This window comes from Solanum verrucosum, unplaced genomic scaffold (genome assembly GCF_900185275.1).
Source record: "Solanum verrucosum unplaced genomic scaffold, falcon-dt-bn FXZP01000194.1, whole genome shotgun sequence".
NCBI classification, from domain to species: Eukaryota; Viridiplantae; Streptophyta; class Magnoliopsida; order Solanales; family Solanaceae; genus Solanum; species Solanum verrucosum.
The window spans coordinates 1,521,352-1,547,959 of NW_026020416.1; the positions used below are offsets into that span (position 1 = coordinate 1,521,352).

At 39.1% G+C, this 26,608-nt stretch overlaps 2 protein-coding genes across 2 annotated transcripts; both read left to right on the top strand.

Annotated features, from left to right (window-relative positions):
- The first annotated feature begins 21,565 nt into the window (after positions 1-21,565).
- LOC125840847 (uncharacterized) lies at positions 21,566-24,669 on the top strand. The gene is made up of 4 exons (XM_049519813.1): positions 21,566-21,645; positions 22,806-23,829; positions 23,896-24,049; positions 24,221-24,669. The coding sequence occupies exons 1-4, from the start codon at positions 21,566-21,568 to the stop codon at positions 24,667-24,669; spliced, it is 1,707 nt and encodes a 568-aa protein (XP_049375770.1).
- A 63-nt stretch (positions 24,670-24,732) lies between these two features.
- On the top strand, positions 24,733-25,449 carry LOC125840848 (uncharacterized). The gene has a single exon (XM_049519815.1). The coding sequence runs from the start codon at positions 24,733-24,735 to the stop codon at positions 25,447-25,449; it is 717 nt and encodes a 238-aa protein (XP_049375772.1).
- Positions 25,450-26,608: the final 1,159 nt, after the last annotated feature.

A 26,608-nucleotide genomic window follows, 5' to 3' on the forward strand; every position in this document is an offset into this window, starting at 1 on the left:
CCTTCCCGAAAGGACTGGGGACACATGTTAATCTTAGTACAACCTTTCACCCTCAGACAGATGGCCAGGCTGAGCGTACAATTTTGACACTCGAGGATATGTTACGGGCGTGCGCACTAGACTTCAAGGGAAGTTGGGATGACCACTTGCCTATTATTGATTTTGCATACAATAATAGTTATCATTCCAGTATCGGGATAGCACCTTATGAGGGTTTGTATGGGAGAAAATGTAGATCCCTCATTGGATGGTTCGAGGTAGGTGTGCCAGGGTTGATTGGACCCGACTTAGTACAACAGACAATGGAGTAGGTGAAGCTCATTCGGGAGAGGTTTCTAACAGCTCAAAGCTGACAGAAGTCATACTCAGATATGTGACGAAGGGACTTAGAATTTTGTGTTGATGACTGGGTATTCTTAAAAGTCTCGCCTATGAGGGGTGTTATGAGATTTGGCAAAAAAGTCAAGCTTAGTCCAAGATTCATTGGGCCATATCAGATCCTCCGGAGGGTAGGTCGAGTGGCTTATAAGTTAGAATTGCCTTCGGGGCAAGAATCTGTTTGGCAAATTTTCCATGTATCGATGCTACTGAAGTGCGTAGGAGACCCTTATCGGGTTGTCCCAGTTGAGGATATTCAGATCACAGAGGATTTGTCCTACGAGGAAACTCCAGTTGCCATATTAGATCGACAGGTCCAAAAATTGAAGACCAAAGAGGTGGCTTTGGTTAAAGTATTGTGGAGAAACAAGAATAAAGAAGAGTGACGTGGGAAGCTGAGGATGACATGAGGTCCAAATATCCTCACTTGATTCATACCCCAGGGTGATGACATATCAGTTTATATGGGTGCAGTGGGGGTAAGAAACCTATCAAAAAATTTATATTATTGCTTATTATTATGGTTGTCGTCGTTGTATTTTTACTCGCACTGTTATAGCAGAGCTATAGTGCTTAGCTATTTATGTCGTCCTGTGAGACGCCTAGGTTAAAAATTTAAGCGTTTCAGGTTTGGGATAGTCACATTGACAAAGGATACTTTGTCTAAACATTGGAAACTCCTAAGGACATAACCGTGTGACTCAGATTTTTCATTTGAGGGTGAATGTTTCTAAGGGGGAAGGATGTAACACCTCGACTTTTCTAAACATCTAAATTAATTTGTACATTCGTGGAAAGACAAAGAGGTTGAGAAATAAATTAAGAATGATGTGGTGTGTAAAATTTTAAGTGTTCAAGGGTTTTATCTCAAGTTTTGAAGTAAGGTAAGTCGCAAAATAAAAGTGGGCGAAAGTTATCGTAAGTTCCTTTTTAAAGATTTCTCTGAAATTTGGGTCAAATGTTTCAGAAGTTTTTTCCCAATCTATAACGAGTTATGGGGCCCACGACCAATTAAATCAAAGGTCTATGAGTATAGTTTCCAATGCATCAAACGGTTTGTTCATACGACATCAAAATAGATAGATATTCACATGTTTGCGAGACTGCGCAAGCAGGCACGCGAGGTGGGTCCCCTAAGTCGGTGAAAGCTTATAAGAGAGCATCTTCTTCATTTTTTTTCATTCCAAATCGTGAGAAACCCATTAAAATCAGAGATATACTCCTCAAATCATCCTTGTGTGTTCATGATCTCTTCTTGGCCTCTTATAGAAAATTGCCCTACGTCGCGAGCTTGTCGTTTTGGTATAATTTTCACGGTGAATTGAGCGGTGTAGCTCCGTGGAGGTTGTTGCAGCAGGGTTGTTTTTCAGTTGAGTGATTATATTCAAGTGTTCTGGTCATTTAAAGAATGGTAGGAATCACCTTTTATCACTTTACAGATACCTTAGGTCTTGGATTGTAGTTTACAATAGGAATCCGTATCGATTGTCGAATCGTCGTTGTAATTTTTATCCTTAATTACTGATTGATTTTACCTTTTTTTCTTTAGTTTTGTAGTTGTGTGGACAGAGGTATTTTCGACATAAATTATAAAGGAAAATGTATGTTAAGGCTACTCCCTTCGTTCGACATGTTTCCTTAGAGCTTGGGAGTGATATAATAGGGTAGTTAATGTTATTTATGTTGTAGATATAATTGTGAGTGGTTGGCTTATTGAGTGGTTATAAACCCTCATTTAGGGACTCATAATCTGTTCAGAACTACCCTAAGTTAGGAACGACTTTGACATCATTCATATATATTGTTTATAGCTAAATTACTCGCCTTCAGCTTATATAATTGTTTGTTGTCGCCCTTGGGGTTATTGTGGTTAGCTGTTGAGCTATGAACTGCTTATGAGGGCTATGATATTGTCTAATAGGACTATGTTGTTGCCAAAGAGGGATATGTGTTGCCGACGGGGCTATATTGATGCCAAAGAGTGTTATGTGTTGCCTACGAGGCTATTTTGACACCAAAGAGGGCTATGTATTGCCTACATGGATATGTGATGCAAAAGAGGGCTATGTACATCCCACAGAGCTATGATGTTGCCTAAGAGGGCTATGCGCTGCCTACGGGGCTATATCGTTGCCAAAAAGGGCTATGTGACTTCTTACAAAGACAAGGGGCTACCGATAAGGTTATGTAGATTGATTTGGCACCTTCTGGGCTTATGGGGGCCTAAGTAGGTGGTATGTTGTTTGTACCTACCCGTCTTGTGGGGGCTTGGTTAGGGTGATGTTTGATCATTATTGTATTTTATTAGATTCAGTAGTGAGTTGGCATGCTTATCTAAATTTGATTTCCTTACCTGATTGTTTTTGGTATATTATGATACTTGCTCATTTAGTCTACAACCTTTAATAATTTGTACATTATTTTGTACTAATGCCCCATTGTGTGGAGGGCTATGATAGACGACCGAGTAGACCTCTTCAGTACCATGATTGACTTCTATAAGGTTGGCTATCCTCTTTCCTCCGGAGCTTTCAGAGTTTGGAGGTTTGCTAGCTTTCGTTGTGTATATTTTTATGGGTAGGCTGGGCCCTGTCCCACCAATCTTTACTACTCTTTGAGGCTTGCAGACTAGTGTGTGGGGTGTACAACTAGGTTATGGCCATGCTGGCATAGTTTTGTTGGTTTGCTGAAGCTTGTGAGATGTTTGATGTATTGTCTTGACATAACATGCTTCCAGTTTTTGTATAGATATCTTGGTGGCCTCAACGACCAGTTAGGACTTCTGTTCTAGTTGGCTATTTCTTTATATGAACTCTTGGGTGTAGCTGTTTATTTTATATATATGTTGACAGGGGCCTTATCGGCCGAGGGCTTAGTTTTAAGCAGGGATATACTAGTTTGTTTTCTTTGTTGCGTGTGTCTCCCATGTGCTAGTAGAAAATGGTTCAGCAGGGTCGGCTTGGGTCTGAGTTTTGGCATTAGGAGCCAGTTGCTCCCCTTGAGTTTGGGGCGTGACATTTCATCCATGGGATCCTTTCACCCATGGATTCCCCTAGATTTCCCCAATTTGAAGAAGAATTCCCCTATTCTAGTTAGGGTTTCTTCCAATGTTGTGGGTTATGATGAATGTTGATCCAATTGAGTGGATTATAGTTGTTTATGATTTAATTGATAGAAGTACATGTTTTAGGATGAAATGACATGTACCCATGCCTATTCCATTATTCTAACCTAGAATTGATATAATTGGGTTGATGCCTTAAAGGGAAACTTTATGGGTTTAGATATCTCCTTATTGGATTGATGAATTATTATTAGAATTTCTTGAGATTGAAGAATATATGATGAATACAATGTTAATTGCTTGAGAGTAAATCATAGATGATGATCATGATCGAGATGTAGTGCTTTAAGAGTAAAGCCTAGACTATGAATTGTTGATTGTTGATGTTAAAATGTGGAAGAGATACTTCCCACAATGAATTTCTAAGCATGATTGTATGAATGTGAAGGGTTTACTCACATGAATGATTCTAGGTTGAAAGGGTTTCTCACCTAAAATGAATTCAGACTAAAAGACTATGTAAATGATGAGGCTAGAGGCGACTACCCTTGACCTCTATGTTAGAAGGAGATGAGGTGATTTCCCATAATCCTTAGAATTGAACAAGAGGTGATTCCCCACATTCCTATTATGATCAATGTACATGGAGGCGAGTACCCATGATCCTTATGAAATGATGTGGAGGAGGGTACCCATGCCATATGATGTTGGTGTTGGAGGCGAGTACCCATGATCTTAAAGTAAGTAAGGCAAGAGGCGAATACCCATTAGCCTTTGTAAGTAAGGCAAAGAGGTGAATCACCATGTCTTTAAAAGTAAGTATGAATAATGTGAATTATGTTATGAAGAATGAATAGCTTGGATTGTTGCTTGAGATGCCTTCCATGAGGTAAGCTTGATTAGAGGCGGATGACCCAAGTCTTGACTAAGGATAAGTAAGGTTGCTTGAGAAGTGTTCCTTTCTTATTATGATTATGATTTATTTGCATTGATTATGGTTATGGTTTATATTGACTATCCATTATGTTTATGTTGTTTATGCTAGCTATCATTTTTAGTATATGTTTATACTAACGCATACTCTTGCCTACATTTCTTATCAAAATGTAGGTTCCGGTGACATTGATTCTCACACTCGTGGCTAGGTTCATAGTTGATCAAGTAGTGACGATTTGGTGAGTCCTCACAGCATTTGAGGATTTGACCACCTTTTTTCTCTATGCCTTTCATTTATGTTTTGATTATTGCATGGGCTATGTCCCAAGATTATTCGTGATGATTAGATGGTTTGAGACAATTGTATTAGACTTTCGCTCGTTTTATAAAATACTTTGATTGTTTTGAAATGTTTTAAATTTCCACACCATCTTCTATTACTTTATGTTATGATATGCTAAGTGTCTTGTATGAGGCCTCTCGGGGTCTAATACGCCTTGTTACATCTAGGGGGCACCCTGGGTCGTGACAAACTTGGTAAACATAGCACAAGGTTTACAATGGTTCTAGGATGTCTCAAACCACGTCAAGTAGAGTCTTGTCCATAAGTGTGAAACACGTCACATTTATGTGTGAGAGATGACTAGATGCTAAGGAAACTTTACTTCTTCATTTCTCTAAGTCGTGCCATGAAGTTTAAATCTATAAGGTCTTTCTCCTAATCCTTGTGCGATGGTTTTCAGGATATGACTACTAGAAGGGATGCTAGAAGGAATGAGGGAGACAATGTGGGGCAAAAAGTTTCTCATTAAGCTCTTCCTCAACTTCTGATTGATCCTTTGGCTGACAACGTAACAAATGTGGAGTTAAGGTCGGCTCTCCAAGTGTTTGGCTCAAGACGTGACGGGCCAAGCCAATAGAGAGGTGGTAGTCCCTGTGAACCCAAATGTGAGTACGACAGCGGCAAGAGTGAGGGACTTTACAAGGATGAACCCTTTGAAATTTTATGGCTCCAAAGTTGAGGAAGATCCTCAAGATTTTATTGTTGAGGTCTATAAGATACTTGCTATTATGGGAGTGACTCCGGTAGAGAAAGAGGAATTGGCCACTTATCAACTCAAAGGGGTTACTCAAATTTAGTTCAATCAATGGAAAGAGGCAACGTCGGAAGGAGCGGGTCCCATAGAATGGGAAAGGTTCAAAAGTGCTTTTCTTGATAGATTCTTCTCTCTTGAGATAAGAGAGGCCAAGGTACTTGAGTTCATTAACCTTCGGCAAGGAAATATGAGTGTCAAGGAATATGCTTTGAGGTTCACTCAATTTTCCAAAAATGCTCCTTCTATTATGGTGGATCGTAGGGCTAAGATGAGTAAGTTTGTGTCGGGTGTGTCCGACATGGTGGTCAAAGAATGCCACACTGCTATGCTTGTCCATGACATGGATATTTCTTGTCTTATGGTGTATGTCCAACAAATTGAAGAGGAAAAGCTCAAGGAAAGATCTAGGGAAGCAAAAAGGGCTAGAACGGATGATGGTAATTTTTTCATATTCTAGGTCTGGTGGACGGGGTTGTTTAAGGTTCCGACAAAAGTTCTCTGGGCAAGGTTCTACCAATGCTCCTCCAAGTTCTAACAATGAAGGGTGTGTAACCCTAAACCTCAAGGAGATGACGGTAGGCCCTTGATGCCTACTTGTGCTAAATATGGAAAGAATCACGAGGGTAAGTGTTTAGCGGGCTCCAATGCTTGCTTTGGGTGTGGTAAGACGGATCACAAGATAAGGAATTATCCTTAGGGTTCTAAGAATGAGGAATATACTCGTCGTAGGGTTCAACACTACCCTTCATCCAGTCCAAGTGGTTTGGGTGCAAATGCTCCTAAGCAAAACTGATTATATGCTCTCCAGACTAGAGGTAATCAAGAGAGTTCCCCGGATGTGGTGATCAGTATGTTAAAAGTTTTCCAAATAGATGTGTATGATTTACTTGATCCAGGTGCTACTTTGTCCTTTGTAACACCGTATGTGGCTATGAGGTTTGATGTGCTCCCCAATCTGTTGTTAGAACTTTTTCTGTCTCTACTCCTGTTGGTGATTTTGTGGTGGCTAAAATGGTTTATAAAAGATGTCCCATTTCCTTATCCCATAGAGTTACTCTTGTTGACTTAGTAGAGCTTGATATGCTAGATTTTGATGTTATCTTTGGTATGGATTGGTTGCACTCTTGTTATGCTACTATTGATTGCAGGATCCATGTAGTCAAGTTTCAGTTTCCAAATGAGCCTATCCTAGAGTGGAAGGGGTAAATTCTATACCTAAGGGTCAGTTTGTTTCCTATCTTAAAGATAGGAAAATTATTTCTAAGGGTTGCATTTACCATACAGTTAGGGTGAATGATGTGGATTCTGAAACCCCTATTCTTGAGTCGGTCCTCATTGTGAATGAGTTTCCGAAGTATTCCCAGATGATCTACCTGGTGTTCCTCTTGAAAGGGAAATAGACTTTGGTATTGACCTTCTTCTAGATATGTAACCTATTTTTCTTCCTCCTTATAGAATGGCTTCGACAGAACTTAAGGAGTTGAAAGAGCAATTGAGAGATTTGTTGTATAAAGGTGTCATCCGACCAAGTATATCTTTATGGGGTGCTCCAGTTTTGTTTATTAGAAAGAAAGATGGTTCCCTTCGTATGTGTATCAACTATCGGCAATTGAACAAGGTGACCATTAAGAATAAGTATCCTCTTGTAAGAATAGATGATTTGCTTGACCAACTTCAAGGGGCAAATTATTTCTCCAAGATTGATCTATGTTCGAGTTATCACCAATTGAGGGTGAAAGAGGAAGATATTCTAAAAATGGCCTTTAGAACCCAATATGGTCATTATGTGGTTTTGGTGATATCCTTTGGTTTGACTAATGCCCCGACGATATTTATGGACTTGATGAATAAGGTGTTTAGACAATACCTTTTTATTTTTGTAATTGTGTTCATAGATGATATTTTGATTTATTCAAGGAGCGAGAATGAGCATATTGATCATTTGAGGATCGTATTTCAAATCCTCAAGGACCAATAACTTTATGCAAAGTTTAGCAAATGTGAATTTTGGTTAAGGTCTGTAGCTTTTCTTGGCCATATATTCTCAAGCAAGGGTATTAAGATGGATCCTATTAAGACAGATGCGATCAAGAGTTGGCCTAGACCTCTATCACCAACTTATATTCGAAGTTTCTTGGGTTTGGCCAGTTATTATAGAAGATTTCTTGAGGGGTTTTCTATGATTGCCTCTCCATTGACGGCTTTGACTCAAAAGAGGCCAAGTTCATATGGTTGGATTCTTGTGAGAAAAGTTTCAAAGAGTTGAAAGATAGACTTACTTCCGCTCCAGTGTTGACTTTTTCGGAAGGTACGGATGGCTTTGTAGTATATTGTGACACCTCTAGAATTGGGTTGGGATGTGTGCTTATGCAAAATGATAAGGTGATTTACTATGCTTTAAGGAAACTTAAAGTTCATGAGAAGAACTATCCTACCCACGACCTTGAATTAGCGGCGGTAGTATTTGCCTTAAAGATTTGGAGGCATTATTTGTATGGGGTTCATGTTGATGCTTTCACTGACTATAAGAGTTTACAATATGTGTTTACCCAAAAAGACATAAATCGTTGCCGAAGAAGGTGGCTCGAATTATTGAAGGACTACGATATGAGTGTCCTTTATCATTCCGGTAAGGCGAATATAGTAGCGGATGCTCTTAGTCGACTATCGATGGGTAGTGTTGCACATGTTGATGATGATAGAAAATAGTTAGCTCGGGATGTCCATAGATTGGCCCAGTTGGGTATTCGATTTGTAGACTCGGCTAAGGGTGGTGTTATGCTTCATAAAGGCTCAAAATCGTCTTTTGTGGCGGATGTAAAAGCAAAGCAATGTCTTGATACGACTGTGGAAGAATTGAAAGAAGCGGTACTTAGAAAGTCCGGTGAGGCTTTCTCCCAAGGGGGAGATGGTGTCCTTAGATATCAAGATCATTTGTGTGTTCCTAATATTGATGACTTAAGGGAACATATCCTGAAAGAAGCCCATAGTTCTCGATATTCCATTCACCCGGAAGCCACCAAGATATTGCGGGATTTGTGGACAAGTGTCCAAATTGCTAACAAGTGAAGGTTGAGCATCAGAAACTGGGAGTTTTATCCCAAGACATTAGCTTTCCTACTTGGAAGTGAGAAGATTTGAATATGGACTTCATAGTAGGGTTGCCACGAACTCGGCGACAATATGATTCGATTTGGGTTATAGTAGACCGAATGACGAAGTCGGCCTATTTCATTCCCAGCAAGGTTTCTTATTCGGCGGAAGATTATGCTAAGTTGTATTTGAGAGAAATGGTGAGATTGCATGGAGTGCCCTTGTCCATTATCTCTGATAGAGGTACTCAGTTTACTTCTCAGTTTTGGAAGTCTTTCCAAAAGGGTCTTGGCACTAAGGTTAAGCTTAACACATCTTTTCATCCACAAATCGATGGGAAAGCGGAGCGTACTATCCAAACTTTGGAAGATATGTTACGGGATTGTGTGATTGACTTCAAAGGGAAATTGGAATGACCATTTTCCTTTGATTGAATTTGCCTATAATAATAACTATCAATCAAGTATTAGTATAGCTCCATTTGAGGCTATTTATAGAAGGAGGTGTAGATCTCCTATAGGTTGGTTTGAGGTGGGTGAGGTTGCCTTGATAGGGCCCGAGTTAGTTCATGAGGCTATTGAGAAAGCAGAGAGAGGTCAGAACCGCCCAAAGTCGACAAAAGTCTTATACCGATGTTAGAAGGAGAGATCTTGAATTTATGTGCATGATTGGGTTTACTTGAAAATCTCACCCATGAAGGGTGTAATGAGTTTTGTTAAGAAAGGGAAGCTTAGCCCCTGTTTTGTAGGACCATATGAGATTTTGAGATGTGTTGGTAAGGTTGCTTATGAGCTTGATATTCCTAATGAGTTGGCATCGGTGCATCCAATTTTCCATGTCTCTATGTTAAAAAAAGTGTGTTGGAGACCCAACATCCATAGTCCCCTTAGAAGGCTTGGGAGTGAAAGAGAACCTTTCTTATGAAGAAGTTCTGGTTGAGATTTTAGACCGACAAGTTAAGAAATTGAGGAACAAAGAGGTTGTTTCCGTGAAAGTGTTAGGGAGAAACCATCTAGTTGAGGGTGCTACTTGGGAGGCCGAGCCCGATATGATGTCCCGGTATCCTCATCTTTTTCCTCCTACTCTAGCTTGAGCTAATGAATTTCCTCTTGATTTGTTCTATGATTTGAAGTCGTGTGTTTTATGTGTTCCCATGATTTCCTTAATATGTATGTTCATGAAAAATCTTAAGTTTTGAAAGAAAATGACTTATATGATTTATTTTCCTCATGTTGTTGTGTATTCAGTATGACTTGACTATAGGCTTCATGAGATAAGTTGTTGAACATGCCTTAGCTTAGAGTAGAGATTTCCTCCTTGGATTTGTGTTTTCGGTAAGATTACATATAGGCTCCATGAGATTGTGTTGACCATGCATTTAAGTTTGGAGATGATAGTTCCTCTTTGAATGTAAGAAATCTGAAAATTTCATGCATATTGGGTAGTTAGATGTAGTTCCTACTCCCTTATGGTGCATTGAGTATGTTTAGCTTGGAGTTGATGTTTCCTCCTCGATTGTGTGCATTTTGATGAGTTGCATGCATGATGGGCTGCTAGTCTGGAATCTTTTTGGTAGAAATGTGCCTTGAATCTCATTTGGGACGAATGATCCTAAGAGGGAGATAATGTAACACCCTGGATTTGAAATGAGGAAAAATTGCAAATTTAGAAAGTTGCAGGTGCCAACCGATGGTGGCTACCCACAGACTGTGGTTGGGACCACAGATCGTAGGTAGGGTTTGTGGTTGGAGCACCTCAACTTGACTCACACCTTAGGACCACGACCTGACCAATGGACTATCGGTTAGACCACGGTCCGTAGGTCGAGCCCTTAGAACCAGTCTCTGACCACTGAACGACGGCCTTGCAGGATGGTCCGTCGTCCTGTCCACGGTCCGTCGGTCGGGGTCCATAGGTTACGAGCTGGCAGTTATTTTAGGGGCTTATGGGTCTTTTCCGATTTTAATTAAATCTATGTGGAGTCATTTTTCCTACGTCTAGAACACCTATATAAGTATTTTTTTAACCCCCAAAATTCCTCATTTTAAGTCATTCTCTCAAATCCCAAAAGAAATCCCAAAACTCATCTCTCAAATATTCTCTATCTAGAAGGTGGAAGAAGAAGGAAGAGTTGAAGCTAGGGTCAAGTCAAGTCTCCAATCTTCAAGCTTTTGTGAGCTTTCTGACTAAGGTATGATGGCTTTTCATCCATGGGATCCTTTCTCTCATGGAGTCCCTTATATTTCCCCAATTTGAAGAATAATTCCCCAATTTTAGTTAGGGTTTCTTCCAATGTTGTGGGTTATGATGAATGTTGATCCAATTGAGTGGATTATGGTTGTTTATGATTGGATTGATGGAATTACATGTTTTTATTAGGATGAAATTACATGTACCCATGCCTATTCCATAATTCTAACTTAGAATTGATATAATTGGATTGATGCCTTGAAGGGAAACTTTTTGCGTTTAGATATCTCCTTATAGAATTGATGAATTATGATTAAAATTGCTTGATATTGAAGCATATATGATGAATAAGATGTTAATTGCTTAAGAGTAAAGCATAGATGATGATCATGAGATGTAGTGCTTTAAGAGTAAAACCTAGACTATGAATTGTTGATTGTTGATGTTGAAGTGTGGAAAAGATAATTCCCACAATGAATTGCTAAGCATGATTGTATGAATGTGCAAGGTTTACTCACATGAATGATTCTAGGTTGAAAGAATTGCTCACCTAAAATGAAACTAGACTAAAAGACTATGTAAATGATGAGGCTAGAGGCTAGAGGCGACTACCCTTGAAGAAGGATATGAGGTGATTTCCCATACTCCTTAGAATTGAACAAGAGCTGATTCCCCACGTTCCTATTATGATGAATGGACATGGAGAAGAGTACCCATGATTCTTATGAAATGATGTGGAGGCGAATACCAGTGTCATATGATGTTGGTTGTGAAGGTGAGTACCCATGATCTTAAAGTAAGGCAAGAGGCGAATACCCATTAGACTTTGTAAGTTAGGCAAAGAGGTGAATCCCCATGTATTTAAAAGTAAGTATGAATAATGTGAACTATGTTATGAAAATTGAATAGCTTGGATTGTTGCTTGAGATGCCTTCCATGAGGTAAGCTTGCCTAGAGGCGGATGACCCAAGTTTTGACTAAGGATAAGTAAGGTTGTTTGAGAAGTGTTCCTTTCTTATTATGATGATGATTTATGTGCATTGATTATTCTTATGGTTTTTATTGACTAACCATTATATTTATGTTATTTATGCTATCTGTCATATTTAGTACATGTTTGTACTAACGCATACTCTTGCCTACATTTCTTATTAAAATGTAGGGTCCGACTATATTGATTCTCACACTCGTGGCTAGGTTCATAGTTGATCAAGGAGTGAAGATTTGGTGAGTCCTCATAGCATTCGAGGATTTGACCACCCTTTTTCTTTATGTCTTTCGTTTATGTTTGGACTATTGTATAGGTTGTGTCCCAAGATTATTCATGATGATTAGATGGTTTGAGACAATTGTATTATACTTTTTCTCATTTTATAAAAGACTTTGATTGTTTTGAATTGTTTTAAATTTCCACACCATATTTTATTACTTTAGGTTATGATATGCTAAGTGGCTTATATGAGGCCTCTCGAGGTCTTATACGCCATGTTACATCTAGGGGGTACCCTAGGTCGTGACACTGTTCCTTCCCAGACCCTAACTTAAATGCATTGTCAGACCTTATTGTATTAACCTTGACTTGAAATTCTCTTTCTACCATAGCCAAAAAGCATTTCAAAATAGGAAATGCATTAGATTTAGTGGCCGGTAGATAGGTCCAGGTTCCTCTTCTGTGGCCATCCACAATAGTAAGAAAGTATTTGAATCCATTATAAGTAGGGGTGGAATAAGGACCCCATGTGTCAATATGAATTAATTAAAAATTATGCTTAGTGGAAATAGAACTAGTGGGAAAGGGAAGCTTTTGTTGCCTAGCCAATGGACAAATTGAACATAGATCAGAAAATTTGGAACATATAGAGACTGGAACAGAACCGATGTTTTTCATATTATACAGAAGCAAATGCCTGAGTCTGTAATGCCATAACATTTTTGGTACAAGAGGAAGAGAAATTACAGAATGTAAACTAGGAACAGTATTGGCTAAGCCTTTATTTGAAAAAGAGACTAAACTAGTAACATCATTGGCATTGCCTTGATTTGAAGAAGAAACTAAACTAGAAACATCACTGGCATTCCCTTGATCTCTACTAAAAAGGAATTGACATCACTAAGAACTTGTCACGCCCTGAACCAACACTCTGGGCGGGACTGGCACTCTAGAACCATTGTTTACCCCAAATGAACCCTTTTCCTGGATTAACTCTTAGCGGAAGACTTACTCATGATAAAAGAAAGTATTGAAATACAATCAAACTAAATTGTCTCAACAAAAAACATAGAATGCTTTAAAGATCAACATTCAACTGGCCAAAATGGCAACTCAAGTCTCAACATAACTGAAATGGAAAAGACTCAAGAACTAACATCAACTAACTGTATATGAAGCCTCTAACAACTGAGATAGAAGTCGGGACAAGACACCAACAACTCTAAAGCTCAACTAGATCAATGATGCGCTGGATTCTCATCCAGGTTACCTGAATCTGCATCATAAAAAGATGCAGGCCAACTGTCATCAGTACATTGAATGTACGAGCATGTGAGGGGAGTACTAAAACAAGAAATAATCTTGAAAGGAACTGAAGGAACATACCTGGTCTCAACTCAACTCATTTCAATATAAAGCAATAATGTAAATGCAATACAAAGAAAAGCTTTTAAAACATGGATAACAACTATGTGTATTTAGAAATACAATGGTAACACAGTTTGTATGCAAGGAACAATAAAAACTCTGTTTGTATGTGAAAATACAAGTAATCTCTGTTTTTACAAGAATAAAAATTATAACTGTGGGATTTTCTCTAACCGACAACCATCACTTAAGAGCTATGTGATGATACAACATTTTGCCTCATGCTGCCAGGGCCGTCCTGTACCTTTTCGGGAGTATAGAACCTAACTACTAAGTGGATCCACTAGTCTTTGCTAAAAAGTACTAAGGAATCATCTAAAAAGTATGACCCTTTTCTACCCACGTTGGCTACATTGTTTAAGGGGGTTGTGAGTTGTCTGAACTCTCCCCCATATTGGTGCTCAATACTACTCCGAAAAATATAACTAGCTTATATGTTTAAAAACATAACTCTTTTTGTGATTTGAGATAATTGCTCAAAAACTAGCCCAAAGGCTCTTTTGGAAATCAGTGTTTCCTCTCTTGATTAAATGCAAAAACATTTCGTCTTTACTGAAAACTAGCTCAAAGGATCTTTTGGAAATCAGTGTTTCCTTTCTTCAATAAATGTGAAAACATTTACTCTTTACTGAAAACTAGCTCAAAGGCTCTTTTTGAAATTGGTCTTTCCTTTCTTGATTAAATGTGAAAATATTTACTCTTTACTGAAAACTAGCTCAAAGGCTCTTTCGGAAATTGGTATTTCCTTTCTTGATTAAATGTGAAAACATTTACTCTTTGGGAATACATAGTCCCCATATACTCTTTTGAAGAAATGAACTTCACTATTTACTCTTTACTTAACTCAAAACTCAAGTCTTAAAACAAGTTTAAAGCATTTGCAAAAGATTTCTGAAAGGACTCTAAGAAATCTCTAGACTTGGCTCTTAACTTTTCTTGTATTTGAATTTATGGATTCAAGGTTGTGATTTGTGATTGGAAAGATTTGATATGTTTAGGAGTGTTTTTAGATAGTTAAAGCCAAGAAACGATCAAGAAATCACTGTCTGGAAGCAAGTCTGTGATGCGGAGATGCATTTAATTATTTGGTCATGAAATAAATTTTGAGGCAGAGGGGTCTGCGACCTCTCTATGATGCGGAGAAATATTCTGCAAAATGGTTGGGCAAGTCCGCGACACGGACTGGGATGCTAGATTCATCCGACTTTATCCTTCTTCGTTTTCTAGCCACAATTCGCCTAAATTCGATTCTTTTTCTCAAATTCTCTTTAGATTCAGATACCCAGTATATGTACACACGGATTTATTCATAAACAACTCTAAAATTGACACGATTTCCTTAAGAACTCAACTATCCCCAATTGACTCAAGAACGAAAGCCAATATTCAAGAACACAATTCAAATTCATTAACTTTCTAGAACGAATTTCGCTGAAGTAAACATGATTGGCGCGTGGGTGAACGAACCCAATGCTATGCAAGTCTCAAATACCTCTTAGGATTGAATCCTTGGCGAACTCCGCAACCAAAATCGCAAGAACTTGACGAATCTTGACCTTTTCTCCTCCTTTCTCCTCTTGAGATCTTTGTCTAAAAACCCTAGCGTGAAATTTGAGTGCGTAAACTGAACCAATTCAGTTTAGACCCCAAATAAATTACTAAAAACGGATTTAATTAACTGGGTAATGAAAAGACCAAAATACCCTTCTAAAATCCGGGTGACTTTCCTTATTCAGACAGCCCGACTTCAAATGGACATATCTCCCTCATACAAACTCAAAAACTGGTAAACTTGGTGGCGTTGGAAATATAATTCAAATACCTTTCATTTGATACCTTATAGCTCACCTAACTCATTCTATACTGAGAGTTATGGTCGTTTGAAGTTGACCAAAAACTCATACTTAACATAACTTTCCAAATTCAAATTTTTATTCTTTCCAAAAATGGTTCTTTCTAATTCTAGCTTCATCAAATAGCGGGGTGTTACAATGCTCCCCCTTGGGAATATTCATCCTCGAATGAGATTACTCTAAGTAGACTAAGGGCGTAACATCTAACATTCATCTCATACACCCAACAAGCAAATCTAACACATTCAGTATATCAATTAAATCTTTTTGGAACCCGGATGGATAGAATATCTGGAGCTATGAGCTTCCTCCATGATCCTCTCTTGGAGTTCATCCACCCATGGTACACACAACCTACCTTGATACCTCAGCACACTATCTCCCCCTTGTTCAAAAGCAATTACTTCTTGCTTACGATCATTTGCCTTCAATTCAAGCAAAATAGGATCTTGATCTTGTTTCTCTTTCACTTCTGACACTAATGATGATTCAACCCCATTCATCACCACTACTCCTCCTTCAGTGGAATCCATTAGTCGAACTCCTAATCGTGCAATACTATGCACATCTTTAGCTAACTCTTTCTTGTCTTCCTTAAAATGGGCGGTTCTATCCATAGACAATCTGCTCAAGTCATCAACAACAACATTAGCCTTACCTGGGTGATATAAGATACTCATATCATAATCCTTGAGTAACTATAACCAACTTCTCTTTCTGCGATTAAGCTCATTCTGACTAAACACATGCTGAAGGATCTTATGATCGGTGAGCACATATACATGAACACCATAAATGTAATGACACCATATTTTCAAAGCAAAAACTACGGCAGCCAACTTTAGATCATGGGTTGGATAATTCTTCTCCTGAACTTTCAGTTGTCTGGAGGCATAAGCTATAACTTTACCATTCTACATTAACACACAACCCAATCCAACTCTGGACACATCACAATATACCACAAAACCTTGCGTACCTTCTGGTAAGGTCAATATTAGGGCAATAGTCAACCAAGTTTTCAATTCCTGAAAGTTATTCTCACAAGCTTCAGACCGTTGAAACTTCACTGTTTTCTGAGTCAACTTGTTCAAAGGGGATGAAATGGATGAGAACCCCTCGACAAACCTTCTATAATATCCAGCCAACCGCAAGAAGCTCCTAATATCAGTTGGAGATGTGGGTCTAGGCCAATTCTGCACTGCCTCTATTTTCTGAGTATCAACTCTAATTCCATCACCGGAAATAATGTGGCCTAGGAATGCCACAGACTCAAGCCAGAACTCACACTTAGAGAACTTAGCATACAACTCTCTATCCTTTAGAGTTTGGAGAACAACTCTGAGATGACTAGCATGATCTTTCTTATTCCTTGAATAGATTAGAATGTCATCAATGAATACGATAACAAACATATCTAAATAAAGCTTGAATACTCTATTCATAAGGTCCATGAACGTTGCAGGGGCATTGGTCAAACCAAAGGACATACAAAGAACTCATAATGACCATAACGGGTCCTGAAAGTTGTTTTTGGAATATCACTTTCCCTTACTCTCAACTTATGGTAGCCTGATCTGAGGTCTATGTTAGAGAAACAACTGGCACCCTAAAGTTGATCAAAGAGATCATCAATTTTCGGAAGAGGATACTTATTCTTGATAGTAACATTTTTCATCTGACGATAATCTATACACATTCTAAGAGAACCATCCTTCTTCCTCACAAATAAGACCGGAGCGCCCCAATGTGATACACTTGGTCGAATAAAACTTTTCTCTAGGAGTTCTTTCAACTACTCTTTTAATTCTACTGGTGCCATCCTTTATGGAGGAATATATATAGGATGAGTATCGGGAAGAATATCTATACCGAAGTCTATTTCTCTCTCAGGAGGGACTCCGGGAAGATCATTTGGAAAGACTTCTGGAAACTCTCTTACTAATGAAACTGATTGAATAGGAGGTATCTCAACACAAAATCATTAACTCGGACCAAGTGATAGACACACCCCTTGGAAACGAACTTTATCGCCTTAAGGTACGAAATGAAACTACCCTTAGACATTGTTGAACTACTCTTCCACTCTATAACTAGCTCATTAGGAAACTAGAACTTAACAACTCGAGTTCTACAATAGATTGAGGCATAACAGGCATGAAGCCAATCCATACCTAGAATGACATCTAAATCTACCATATCTAACTCAACTAAGTCAGCCATGGTGCTCTTGTGATTGACATAAATGGTACAATCACGATAAACTCTCTCGGCTAGAATAGACTCACCAACAGGTGTAGAAACATTGAAGGGCTCATGAATTTTCTTAGGAAGAACATCAAAATTCATTGCAACATATGGAGTCACAAAAGATAGACTTGCTCCTGGATCTAGCAAAGCATAAACATCAAAAGTAAAGACGTTGATCATACCAGTGACAACAAAGACTTTGATCATACCAGTGACAACATCTGGTGAATCCACTTGCTCTTAGAGACTAGTGATAGCATAAAGACGGTTTCCTCCTCTGTTTGCCCCTGAAGTAGATCCTCTAGATGCAACACTATTTGGTAGAGCAATTGAATAAGATTTGGCTCTATTGCCCCCATTACCATTTCCTTGTCTGTTCTTAGGGCACTCTTTCATAAAGTGACTATTCTGAACACACTTAAAGAAACTAGTGGAGCCATCACGACACACCCCTGAGTGGGTCCTACCACACTTAACACATCCAGGAATCCCATTACCTCCTTGTGCAACACTACCTTCAGACTGTGCTGGTCTAGCTCTGAAATGCTGTGAATTCTTACTATTGTACTCACCTTTGTTTCTTGGTGAAGGTGCACTAGAAGATGATGGAGCAGGTCCCTTTGTTTCTGTTGGAAAGATGACCGGTTGGCCTTACTCTTCTGTTGTCCGGAATCATTCCCTATCTTAGCTCTCTTGTTTCAAAACTCCTCTCTATCTTTCAGCTTCTCTTCCTCAACCTGTTGTACATGGATTATCAGTCTTGCTATGTCCATATCTCCTATCAGCATAGCTTCATTGCCTTCCTTACTTTACAGATGAGACAACCCAGTAACGAACAAACTCATCCTGCCTCTCATGTCAGCAAGCATCTCTGAAGCATAGCGGGAAAGTTGCGTGAACTTTAGACTATACTCATGAACACTCATAGATTCTTGCTTAAGAGTAAGGAATTTTCGTCCCTTTGCTTCTCTTAATTCACGAGGAAAGAAACTCCCCAAGAAGGCCTCCTTAAATAAAGCCCAATTCACAAGTGGTGCAACTTCAGCTCTATTCTTTTTCCACTAATCAAACCAGATTCTAGAGACACCTTTCATTTGGTATGCAGCTAGTTCCACTCTCTCAGCATCGGTGACATGCATAATCTTGAAAACCTTTTGAAGCTCTTCAACAAAGTTTTCTGGATCCTCAGTGATGCTTGAACGAGTGAAGCTTGAAGGATTCACCCTTAAGAACTCGCGGATCCTTGAAGTATCAACCATTTTCTGTCGATTCTCCCTCTGTCCAACTTGATTGGTCACAACCTGACCCAACATCCAGATAGCTTCCCAGAACTCAGCATTGGTGACCTCTTATTGGGGTTGAACTTCTGGTGCATTAGGTACCCCTTGATCATGTGGTTCAACATTCCTTCTAGTGGGACGACCTCTGACAGCTCTTCGTGGAGGCATGATCTGAAAGAAATGTGCAAGCACGACTTAGTAGAGATGAACTCTATCGCACAAAATGAGTATGAAATAAATGAGATAGTTCCTAAGTGTCACAGCCTCCTAATTATAGATGTGGCACGCTTCACATTGATAAATAGAACTCTACCAACATGGCTTCATAAACTTTCTAGGACTCTTGAACTCTGTGCTCTAATACCAAGTTTGTCACGCCCCGAGCCTACACCCTGGGTGGGATTGGCACTCCAGAACCATTGTTGGTCCCAAGCGAAGCCTTGGTCTGGCTTAATTCTTAGCGGAATACTTACTCATGATTAAAGAAAGTATTGAAATAGAATCAAACTAAATTGTCTCAACAAATAACTTAGAATGCTTTAAAGATCAACATTCAACTGGCCAAAATGGCAACTCAAGTCTCAACATAACTGAAATGGAAAAGACTCAAGAACTAACGTCAACTAACTGTCTATAAAGCCTCTAACAACTGAGATGGACGTCGGTACAAGACCCACGACATCCTAATGAACTAAACTGATAAAGCAACAAAAAGGGATCCTCCGAAAGCAAAAAGACTCACCAACAACTCTGAAGCTCAACTAGATCAACGATGGCAGGATGCTGATCCTGGTTACCTGGATCTACATCATAAAAAGATGCAGGCCAAATGGCATCAGTATATTGAATGTATGAGCATGTGAAAGGAATACTAAAACATGATATAATCTTGAAAGGAACTGAAGGAAGACATACCTGGTCTCAACTCAACTCATTTCAATATAAAGCAATAATGTAAATGCAATAAACAAAAGCTTTTAAAACATGGATAAAAACTCTTTTTATTTAGAAATACAATGGTAACTCAGTTTATATGCTAGGATATAGTAAAAACTCTGTTTGTATGTGAAAATACATGTAGTCTCTGTATATACAAGAATACAAAATATAAATGTGGGAGTTTCTCTAACCGACAACCATCACTTAAGAGTTATGTGATGATACAACGTTTTGCCTCACGCTGCCAGGGCCGTCCTATACCTTGCCGGAGGTATAGAACCTAACAACTAAGTGGATCCACTAGTCTATGCTAAAAAACACTAAGAAATCATCTAAAAAGTATGACCCTTTTCTACCCACGTTGGCTACATGATTTATGGGGGTTGGGAGTTGTCTGAACTCTCCCCCATATCGGTGCTCAATACTACTCCCAAATATGTAACTACCTCATATGTTTAAAAACACAACTTTTTTTTTGTGATTTGAGATAATTTCTCAAAAACTAGCCTAAAGGCTCTCTTGGAAATCAGATTTCCTCTCTTGATTAAATGCGAAAACATTTACTCTTTACTGAAAGCTAGCTCAAAGGCTCTTTTAGAAAGCGGTATTCCTTTCTTGATTAAATGTGAAAACATTTACTCTTTACTGAAAACTAGCTCAAAGTCTCTTTTAGAAATCAGTGTTTCCTTTCTTGATTAAATGTGAAAACATTTACTCTTTACTGAAAACTAGCTCAAAGGCTATTTTGGAAATCAGTGTTTCCTTTCTTGATTAAATGTGAAAACATTTACCTTTTGGGAATACATAGCCCCCATATACTCTTTTGAAGAAATGAACTTTATTTTTTACTCTTTACTCAACTCAAAACTCAAGTCTTAAAACAAGTTTAAAGCATTTCGAAAGACTTTTGAAAGGACTCTAAGAACTATTTAGACTTGGGTCTTAACTTTCCTTGAATTTATATTTATGGATTCAAGGTTGTGATTTGTGATAGGAAAGATTTCGTGATGTTAAAGAGTGTTTTTAGATAATTAAACCTGAGAAACTATTAAGAAATCACTATCCGAAAACAAGTCCACCACGCGGAGATTGATTTCACGTATTAGGACACTTCATCCAATTAGAAGTGTCAACGATCGTTAGTCACCAACTAAATGAGTTGAGGTCGAATCCCACAAGGAGTGGTATGTGTTTAAGATTCAAGAGTAAAGTACGAATGTGTACAAGTCAATCATATGAATAGATATTTACGAATAAAAACATGATTCAAAGTAAGGGGTAACACAAGTGTCAAGTAAAGGAGGTTTGGTTTTAACTATCAGCTACAAATATAGCAAATAACACGAATTTCCAAATAATGAGATGGGTTCTTGGGATGTGATTGGATTATAAGCTAATATAGACAAATGGGTGATTGCAATTGTTAGTAAATAGCTGTAAATCAGTGACGAAGCTAGGCTTTACTGGGGATAAAATTTCTCATGAACAATTTACCCCGAATCAAATTAGTTTCTTTCAAACTCCAACAAACATGCAAAATAAGAACAACCTTCGCTTTAGTCTATTCCTTCTCTTGAGTTGAATGTGTGGAAAATGGTTTAAGATTCACTCCTAAACCCATGACAACCCAATACCCACAGACCATTGATCTTGGGCGTATTTATGCGCCTGATAACAATTTATCCCATATACATAACTAAGTTGAGAGCATTTTTAGTAGTCGGAATTAAGTTTTAAGGGTCTTTTGACGTCGATTCTTCTAACCAATATGATAAGATGTTTCAGGGTGAAAAGCATAGAAGAACGAGCCAAAATAGGGCACTTGGTCAGAGGTCAGAAAATAGAAGATGAAGTTTCGGAGAAAAAGGGCTAAGAAGCTGGAGAATACACCACGAGGGAGCATCTCCGCGTCGCGGATCCAAAATGCGTATGCAGAAATGGAATTTTACTTAACAGTGGAGTGTGCGATGGGAGCGCGTCGCAGATAAGGTTAATCTGCGTGCAACTATAGGCGAGGGAACAAGTCCGTGTCGCGGACCTGATCACCAGAAATTGGCCACGTGTTTTATTTTAGACTATAAATAGTTTAAGTGTATTATTTCATTGGATATTCAGTTTGAAAAAGACGGGAGAGTAGCGATTTGGTTAACCCTTTCTAGGGCTTTTCTTCTACTTCTTCATTTTGGTAAACTCTTTCATGATCCATAAACATTACTTGATGATCTTTTGTTCTATGAGTAGCTAAAGACCCTTTTTCTAGGGTTGTAGCTACAATTAATGGTATATTAGTATTTGTTTCTAGCATGAGATGGGCTTTCTTGTGATTTATGCTTACATTCTTGTTTAACTATTTTAATGCATGATCAACATTAAGATACACTTGTTGTTTGATTTTGAACTCGGAAGATGAATAGAGGGATAGACCAAAGAATGTGAGAAGTGTGTTCACTCTAGAGTAAAATTAGAGTGCTTGGCGTATAAGATAGTCTTATACCTATATACCGAACTTGATGAATATGCAAGAAGATAGATTAATGCTCCGCCATTGGTTCATGTCTATCCCCGCTCAACGATGTAGTTAGGTTGTCAGTAGTGGTAGGCGATTAGAGGTTGGGAGACCATGATCGTAAAATGAACCTTGCAAATCCATAATGATGTTAGTTGGTCGAATGCTAGGATAAAGTAATTTTATGTCGGAAATCGAGTCATGCTGGAACCCTAGATTACATTCCCATAATGTGCAATTCTCTTGTTTAAAACTGTTTGATTGTAGTACTTAATTTGTGAGATTGTTCAGCTCAGTAATTATAATCAAGTTTCTAAAATTGTTTGCCACATAAGTAAATTTATTTTAAACTTATCAAAGTTGTTGTCTGTGATTTGAAGTCCCTTGGATTCGATACTCCGGCTCGAAAGAGTCGTTGTACTACTTGAGTGACCACGTGCACTTGCGTGTGCTTTTGGATGCAACAAGTTTTTGGCGCCGCTGCCGGGGACTTTAAAATCGGCAGATATATAATTTTTTAGGATCTAATTTTTTTTTTTGTACAATTGTTGACAACTTTATCTTGGCTCTTCATTCCACAGGTTGTGTCAGGTTTGCACACAGGAAGGTGACCAGGACTTGGTAGAGCCTTTAGCTGAACTGGAGAGATTTGTTCATTACCGGAGAAGGCAAAGAAGACTCACTTATCCTGTTCTTCTTGTGGCTAGTGAATCAGAAACTTCAAAAGAAAGGACGGATCAAGACCCACCGATAGTAATGGCAGAGATGAAAGTGAGGGATGTGGCAATCCCACAAACCACCAATGTTACCTCCAGTATTCTGAAACATGCACCTGGTGGGGTGTTTGAATTGAAGCAGAACATGGTGCAATTATTGCACACTAACGGGCAGTTCACTGGTTTATCTCATGAGGACCCACGAGTGCATATCCAAAATTTCCTCGAAATTAGTGACACATACACTCCAATGGGAGTGAACACTAATTATGTGAGGCTCACATTATTCCCCTTTTCTCTGCTGGGGGAAGCAAAAAGATGGCTGAACTCTGAGCTTGCAAATTCCATAACAACTTGGGATGATCTTGCCCGAAAGTTTTTGATAAGGTTTTTTCCATCCGGTAAAACAGCCAAGTTGAGAAGCGACATATTAAGCTTCCGACAGAAAGGAGGGGAAAACTTGTACCAGGATTGGGACAGGTTTAAGTCCCTGCTGCTAAGCTGCCCACATCACCACCAAGCTAATGAAGTATTGGTCCACACTTTCATTGAAGGGTTGGAACCAAACACAAAAATTTTACTTGATTCTGCTACAGATGGACAAGCTTTGGAGAAGACATATGCTGAGCTGTTTACATTACTTAATAGAATTTCACAGGGTAACCCCGAGTGGAATGGCGGAGGAGCTAAACCGGTCGTACAAAAGACTGCTAGAGTGTTGGAAATGGATGCAGTGATAGTTTTGTCGGCACATATCGCAACAATGCAGAATATGATGACTACTCATTTCAGCAACATGTCACTAGGACAACAACAAGCCCAAGTTAATGTGGTACATCAACCACAAGCTTGGTGTGAAGTATGTGGAGGTGGAGATCACAGAGCCGAGGTATGTGGAGCAAACCCAGACTCTGTTCATTTTGTAAGTAATGCTCAACGATGAGGAAATGACCAGAGCTATGGAAATACCTACAACCCGAGTTGGAGGAACCACCCAAACTTTTCATGGGGTGGCTATCAAAACCAACATCAAGGACTCAACCAATACAGACCACAGAGTAGTGGACAACAGTACCATCAGCAAAGCCATGAAAATCAGCAAAATCTTGGTAATCAGTAGGCTGCCAAGAAAAATGATATGAGTGTGGAAGACATGCTAAAACAAATCATGGCAGATCAAGCTAAATTGGCAGCAGATGTTCCAAACAATCAATTGGCGACTCAGAACTTGGAGAAGCAGTTTGGGCAGTTTGCTAGTGCTCAAAATTCCTGACCACAAGAGGGTTTGCCGGGAAATACCGACCCAAAACCGAAGCAGGTAAATGTTGTGAGCACTCAGAGTAGTCGTCCATTGGAGGAGTTGATGCCAAAGGAAAAAGTAGATGAAGAAAAAGGAACACATGTAGATGAAGCAAAATCAAGTGAACAAAGGGTGAATGAGGAACCAAAAGTAAAAGCACCTCCTCCCTTCCCACAGAAATTCAGGAAACAAAAGGAGGAGGAATGTTTTGGTAAGTTTATTGAATTTCTTAAACAGGTACATGTTAACTTGTCTTTGATAGATGTGTTGCAGGGCATTCCTAAGTATGTCAAATATGTGAAAGATGTGGTAGCCAATAAGAGTAGGTTGGTTGAATATGCAACAGTGGCACTCACAGAGGAGTGCAGTTCTAGTATCCAGAATAGGCTCCCAATTAAGTTGAAAGATCCAGGAAGTTTCACTGTTTAGATATAGATTGGCAAATGTGTTGAGGCAAGAGGTTTGTGCGATTTGGGTGCAAGTATCAATTTAATGCCTACTTCTATGTTTCTCAAATTGGGACTAGGAAAACCCAGGCCCATAACCATTATGTTGCAGTTAGCTGACCGTTCAGTGTCAACGCTAGATGGTGTTATTGAAGACATCTTGGTTCAAGTGGGAACTCTGATTTTCCCCATGGACTTTGTCATTCTGGATTTTAAGCCTGACCCAGAGGTCCAATTTATTTTGGGACGCCCATTTCAAGCAATCGGAGGTGCATTAATTGATGTGGAGGCCGATAGACTCACAATGAGGGATCATGACAAGGTCGAGGTATTTGATGTATATAAGACACTGAAGTTGCCTGCAATATATGAGGAGTTGTCTGCAATTACAGTCGTTGATGAAGCTATGGCATCTAAATATGTTGAAGCCCAAGACCCTTTAGAGAAAGTGTTAATTGGGCAAGACATTGAGGGAGATGTTATAGCCCAGGAGTTGGCTAATGTCCTAAATGTCCCGAATGTGAGTATGCTTCACAAGTTCGTGAAGCCATTAAACAGAGTCATGGGACCACCTCTGAAGCCTTCGATTGAGAAGGCACCAAAGTTGGAGTTAAAGGCTCTCCCTTCTTATCTCAGGTATACATTCTTAGGTGCTAATGAATCTTTACATGTAATCCTTTCTTCTGCTTTGTCCGAATTGCAGGTTGAGGCATCTCTGAAAATATTGAGGAAGAGAAAAAGGGCTATAGGATGGCAGCCATGACATACATGGCATCAACCCAACTTTGTGCATGCACATGATATTCATGGAGGAGGGGCATAAGTCAATTGTGTAACCGTAGCGTAGGCTAAACCCAGTGATGAAAGATGTGGTGCGCAAGGAGGTGATCAAATGGCTGGAAGCGGGTATTGTCTATCCAATTTCGAACAACAAGTGGGTCAGCCCAGTTTAGTGTGTGCCTAAAAAGGGAGGCATAACGGTGATCACTAACAAAAGAAATTAGTTGATTCCAACCAGGACAGTGACAGGATGGCGAATGTGCATGGATTACAGAAAATTGAATAAAGCTACCAGAAAGGATCACTACCCGGTCTCTTTTATCAATCAGATGTTGGACAGGTTGGCTCGACAAGAATATTATTATTTCCTAGATGGCTATTCAGGATACAACCAAATTGTGATTGCACCAGAGAACCCGGAGAAAACTACATTCACTTGCCCGTATAAGACATATGCTTTCAAGAGAATGTCGTTTGGGCTATGCAATGCTCTAGCCACTTTCCAAAGATGCATGATGGCCATCTTACATGATATGGTTGAAGATTTTGTGGAAATATTCATGGATGACTTCTCAGTATTTGGGGAGTCTTTTGACAGGTGCTTGGAGAATTTTGACAGGGTGTTGGCTAGATGCGAGGAAACTAATCTTGTCCTAAACTGGGAAAAATGTCATTTCCTAGTGAAGGAAGGGATTTTGTTGGGTCATAAGGTGTCAAAGAGAGGGCTGGAAGTTGGTCGTGCCAAAGTGGAAGTAATCGAAAGGCTACCTCCCCCATTTTCTGTTAAAGGGGTGCGATGTTTTTTGGGTCATGCTGGTTTCTATAGGAGATTCATCAAGGATTTCTCTAAGATTACAAGGCCCATGTGCAGTCTCCTAGAGAAGGAGATGAAATTTGTATTTGATGAACAATGCATGCAAGCTTTTGAAGCTTTGAAGAAGAAGCTAATAGAAGCTCCAATATTAACTTCCCCAAATTGGGAGCTTTCTTTTGAGCTAATGTGTGATGCAAGTGATGTGGCTGTGGGAGCTGTGTTGGAGCAAAGGAAAGAGAAGGTGTTTCACTCAATATATTATGCAAGCAAGACACTGGATGCGGTCCAAACCAACTATACAGTGACTGAAAAAGAAATGCTAGCCTTG

Bases quoted from the DNA above. Each gene is read 5' to 3' on its own strand.
- LOC125840848 (XM_049519815.1), top strand. From the start codon at position 24,733: ATGCCTACTTCTATGTTTCTCAAATTGGGACTAGGAAAACCCAGGCCC.
- LOC125840847 (XM_049519813.1), top strand. From the start codon at position 21,566: ATGAAGTTTCGGAGAAAAAGGGCTAAGAAGCTGGAGAATACACCACGA. The intron at 21,646-22,805 runs GTATGCAGAAAT...TTCATTCCACAG, and splicing joins GCGTCGCGGATCCAAAATGC to GTTGTGTCAGGTTTGCACAC. The intron at 23,830-23,895 runs GTATGTGGAGCA...GGAAATGACCAG, and splicing joins GTGGAGATCACAGAGCCGAG to AGCTATGGAAATACCTACAA.